The sequence below is a fragment of the Nematolebias whitei genome, unplaced genomic scaffold (genome assembly GCF_014905685.2).
Source record: "Nematolebias whitei isolate Nwh7 unplaced genomic scaffold, NemWhi1 Nwh_scaf_1543, whole genome shotgun sequence".
NCBI lineage: Eukaryota > Metazoa > Chordata > Actinopteri > Cyprinodontiformes > Rivulidae > Nematolebias > Nematolebias whitei.
Window position 1 is genome coordinate 2,531 of NW_023620088.1, and position 4,972 is coordinate 7,502.

At 40.9% G+C, this 4,972-nt stretch overlaps 1 protein-coding gene across 1 annotated transcript; it reads right to left on the reverse strand.

Annotated features, from left to right (window-relative positions):
• Window positions 1-251: 251 nt before the first annotated feature.
• Window positions 252-913, reverse strand: LOC119429478 (inward rectifier potassium channel 13-like; the record flags this gene model as incomplete). Its single annotated transcript, XM_037697095.1, has 1 exon — window positions 252-913. A coding segment is annotated over one exon (575 nt), but the record flags the coding sequence as incomplete, so codon positions are not given.
• Window positions 914-4,972: the final 4,059 nt, after the last annotated feature.

The following is a 4,972-nucleotide window of genomic DNA, read 5'->3' on the forward strand; positions in this document are numbered from 1 at the left end:
AAATTGGCCTACAAACTGATTTTATGTAAGAAGCCAGACTCATTGAAATGTGTTTCTTTGTTTTCTGTTTGAATTCACACCATGAAGCTGTAACAAACATCATGTAGAACTGAAGTGGCTCTGAACTGTCTCATTTGAAACAAGGAAAACATTTTAATATTTGCTTACAGTGTCTCACAGTTGACAGACTAGGAACCAAGGAGATGAATTAAGGATGTACAAACTGAAATGTGAGACTAGTGGGACTACATAAAATTCATATAAAAATCTCCTGACAAAAATAATGACGTGCATCAGAGATTTCCCACAGTTCTTAAACCAGCTCTTTTTCATCACACTTACTCCATCCTGTCGCTCCCATCTCCATTGATCTGGACTACACAGTCCTTGTTCAGGGGCTCCTTGGAGTGGGCCGTGTCAAAGTGCTGAGTGCTCACCAGGTACCGCCCCTGAGCATCCAGTCCCAGAGCAGGCAGAAATTGCCGATCAAACTGAATTTCTTGGCGCAGATAGGAGGTTCTCTTCTGGCAGGAGTCCCCAGTTCCCTCCTGCATGGCTGTAAGAAAGACCACCAACTCAAAGTGGCTGGATGTGCCTTCACACAGGATGGGGTGAAGGGGGCTCCGGCGGTCCAGTATGTGATAAAAAGTGAGTGGGAAAATAAAAAATGGGCATGGCCGCTGGCCCAGATCATCCAAGTAGAAGTCCAGGGAAGTCTGGTACAGTGCTTGACCTTCATGCTCTTCATAAAGAACAGCACTCACCTTTACGTGGATCAAAGGTTGGTGCATCAGGTTGGACACTCTAATCATGAGACATGTCTGGCCCTGGTGTTGGCCCACCACTGCCTGTGGGCTGAACTGGATGGCTGCTGCTCTCTTCTGAGGTCGTGCAATCTTGGCTACAAATGCACCTGCAAGTTCAGACAGATACTGTAGTGATTTGATGAGAAGAAATTACCTCCATCCTTAAAAAATGGTTGTTCAGTTCAACTCTGTTCTACACACTATCAGAGTAAGGTGCACTATTTGATGAGGCCATGACTACATTTGACAGAAAATTTGTCCCAAAAGTTAATGTATTAAACTGCAAACACACATTCATAGCGAGTGTTCAAAATATCAATAAAGCTGTGAGCCAGTATATTGTCGATCTCAGAGTTTTAGCTGCCCCTTGTGGTTTTGTGTTGATGGAAAGTGAATTAATAGAAAATCAGCTCTTTTCTAATACTTATTTCTGTGAAGGATAAGTTACTGCTATAGAAGCAGTAACAGTTCATCAGCAATAATAGTAATAGCAGTTTGTCACATGCCTGACAGTTCATCATAAACTGTCAGGCATGTGACAAAACTGCTATTACTTCACGGGCCTCACTGCAACCTGTCAAGTTTCCAGAGAGACCATTTCAGCACATTACTGTCCACATTGCCGTAGGTTTCTACTTCCTGTCCTCGAAAAACTCAGCCAACCTAAGTAGATGGCCGCTCGTCCTGAGTCTGGTTCTGCTGGAAGTTTCTTACTGTTAAAAGGAAGTTTTTCCTTTCCACTGTTGCCATTGTGCTTGCTCAAGATGGAAGACTGTGATGAAGTGAAGATTCAACGCTCCTAATGGTTTCCTTAGATAGAGAACTTTTACAAATTAGCATTTTTCAAAATTAATTTCAGCCTGGATTTCAAAAGCTCCACTCCACAGAAACTGCTTTAATTAAAGTTTCTAGTGATATTTTGATGTTAGCTGACTCTGGAGAATCCACGGTGATGGTTCTCCTACTCCTAACGGCCTTTGATAGTGTTGAACACAGTATTTTGATTAACAGGCTACGGGATGTAGTCGGTCTGTCAGGCTTGGCACTGGAGTGGTTTATCTCCTATCTTTCTGGTAGAACAATTAGTGTTTCTGCAAACCAGATAATGTCAGAATCCAAAAGCCTGTTATGTGGGGTACCTCAGGGCTCAGTATTAGGACCTATTTTCTTTATTTTGTATATTTTCCCCCGTGGCCAATTAATAAGTCCGTTTTTCCATGTGTCTATGCTGATGATATTCAGCAATATTGTTCCTTCAAACCTTCTAAATATCACAAACTGTCCTTCATAAACTTCATTAGCTTTATTAGCAATAGGAGGAAGTTCTTTCAGTTATCAGACCCCTCTCTTGTGGAACCAACTTCTAGATAATGTCCATAAGGCTATGGAAGCAAATGTGTCTTAATTTTCAAATTAAAATGGATTAATAGAAATGCTTTTCATTTTCAAAATAAAGCTGCATGTTTTGACTCGTAATTTTTTTTTTTAAATCCAAACTGCATTGTCATTTTCTTCTCCAAGACTGCTCAGTTTGTAAATTAATTAAAATGATCAATAAAATAACATTTAACATTTAATTTTCAAAATACTGTAAAAAGTGACCAAAATTAACTTTGAAATGTCAAATTTGAAAATTAAAATGAATTAGCAGAAATGCTTTGTTCATTTCAAAGTCAAAGCTGCATTTTTGACTCATAAATGAAATTGCTAATAGATCATCCAAACTGTGCTTTCATTTTCATCTCCTTGTTGCTCATTGTGTGACACAAGTACAGAGAAAACTAAGAGGAAACTGCTTTTTTTGTTTTCATGCCCCACCCCCACAAAAAGTATTCATAAATCAATTAGAATTAGCAATTTCAATTCCTCTGCTGCCTCACACTGCGAGTAGGACCTGGATGCAGCAAACGATAAGGAGACAGTAGAGGAAGAGCTGCCACTGACGTCACTCTCCTGCGCCGCTTGGAATTATTAATTCTAATTGATTTATGGAACACTTTTTGTGGGGGTGGGGCGTAAAAACAAAAAGCAGTTTCCTCTTAGTTTTCTCTGTAGTTGTGTCACACAATGAGCAACGTGGAGATGAAAATGAAAGCACAGTTTGGATGATCTATTAGCAATTTCATTTATGAGTCAAAAAAATGCAGCTTTGACTTTGAAATGAAAAAAGCATTTCTGCTCATTCATTTAAAATTTAAAATTTGACATATCAAAATGAATTTTGGTCACTTTTTACAGTATTTGGAAAATTAAATTTTAAATGTGATTTTATTTATTATTTTAATAATTTACAAATTGAACAGTCTTGGAGAAGAAAATGAAAATGCAGTTTGGATTATTTATTTTTAATTTTATTTGAGTCAAAACATGCAGCTTAATTTTGAAAATGAAATGCATTTCTATTAATCCATTTTATTTTTTCCAGCCTGAATCCAACCGTCCCCTCCCATGGCCCATCCTCCCCCATTAACAGTAACGCCCCCCCCCCCCCCCAACGGTAGAGGCCCCAAAGCCCACCAGTGCACCAAGGGCCCCCAGGCCAGGGCCGGGCGCCGGCGCATGCACCGGCCCAAGACCCCGACAACAAACCCGCCAAGTCTCGAGACCCCCTGGTCAAGCCAGGAGCCCAGCCCGGGAGCAACACTCCCCTAGAACCCCAAACCCACCCAGGAGCAGCCAGGCCAGTAACCTGTGCCCGCCGGTACAGACCGCCCAGAAGCCTGCATGCAACCAGCAGAGGTCAACGCCCAGAACCACCAAAGCCACCTCCCCAGTCGAGCGCCATTGCCCCGGGCCCACGACCATTTTATTATTATGTTTATTTTATTTTACCAAATTAATCCATTTTAATTTGAAAATTGAGACACATTCACTTCATATAGGGCTGACACATTGTCCAGTTGTAAGACTGGGATCAAGACTTTCCTTTTTGATAAATCCTATAGTTGAGGTCAGCTTCTTATGCTGCTATAGAATTAGACTACTAGAGGACAAATTGACTTCATTTCCTTAAATCCATCCATCCATTATCTTTTACCCGCTTCTTTCATTTTGGGTCATGTGGGTTGTCGGTGCCCATGTCCAGCAATCACTGTGCGAGGGGCGGGGTGCACCCTGAACAAGTCTCCAGTCCATCACAGGGACACATAGAGACAAACGAGACAAACAACCATTCACTCTCTCACTTACACCTAGAAACAATTTAGAGTCACTAATCAGTCTAACATGCATGTTTTTGGTCTGTGGGAGGAAACTGGAGCACCCGGAGAAAATCCATGTGTGCACGGTGTAGTGAACTAAGCCTCAGGTCAAAACATGACCCTGAGGACCTTCATGGGGCAGGAACTGTTATTTCATTGATTTGAATCCAGAAATACAAATTAGCTCATCCAGAGACTTTCTAATTGTATCCGGAACTAATCAATTGAAAGAACACTTTTTTTATATTGTCATTACTATTTTTACAAATGTCTTGATAATCAAAAGGTGTTTAGTTCAAACCATTTTAAATGTTGAAGTGAACTACTCATTTTAAATCAACTGTGAAACAGTATTAATGATTTTTTAGTCCTCATTCAAAGTAGAAATCAAGTTAGATATCTGTTACAAAGTAATTATGCATTTTTTGATCTTCTGTCTGAAATGAGAAGGAGTGATGTCAGTCAAAGGTTGGAGACAGTCGCAAACAAGTTTATTGGAACGAACTGTCATGTTTTGAAACCTCTCAGACAGAAATAGAGAAGCTGGCACCTGGGGTCTGTCATTTCGCCAAAACATTTCTCTGTCTGCTCCTAAACATTTCTCTGTCTGTTCCTAAAACATCTCTGCTGTTTTTCTGACTTGTAGTAACCCTCTTACGTCACTAAAACCACACCCCTGTTGGTTCTTCCAACCAATCAGGACTTCCCAAATGGGACCGGAAACAGAACTCTTTAAATGTCGACACTTCCTAGTTCCAGTCAGTTCTGAGACATGAACCGAAGTTCTGAGAGCAGAAGTGATCCGAAGTTCTGGAGGATGAACAGAAGTTCCGAGAGAGAACAGAAGTTCTGAGTTCCTCTGGTACTGATGAAGTTCGGCTGGAGTTCCTGTAGGAGCCACGATGCCTCGCTGTGGTTCCACCCGGTGAAAGCTTTATAACTTCTGAGGAGGTTTGTTCTGTGGAA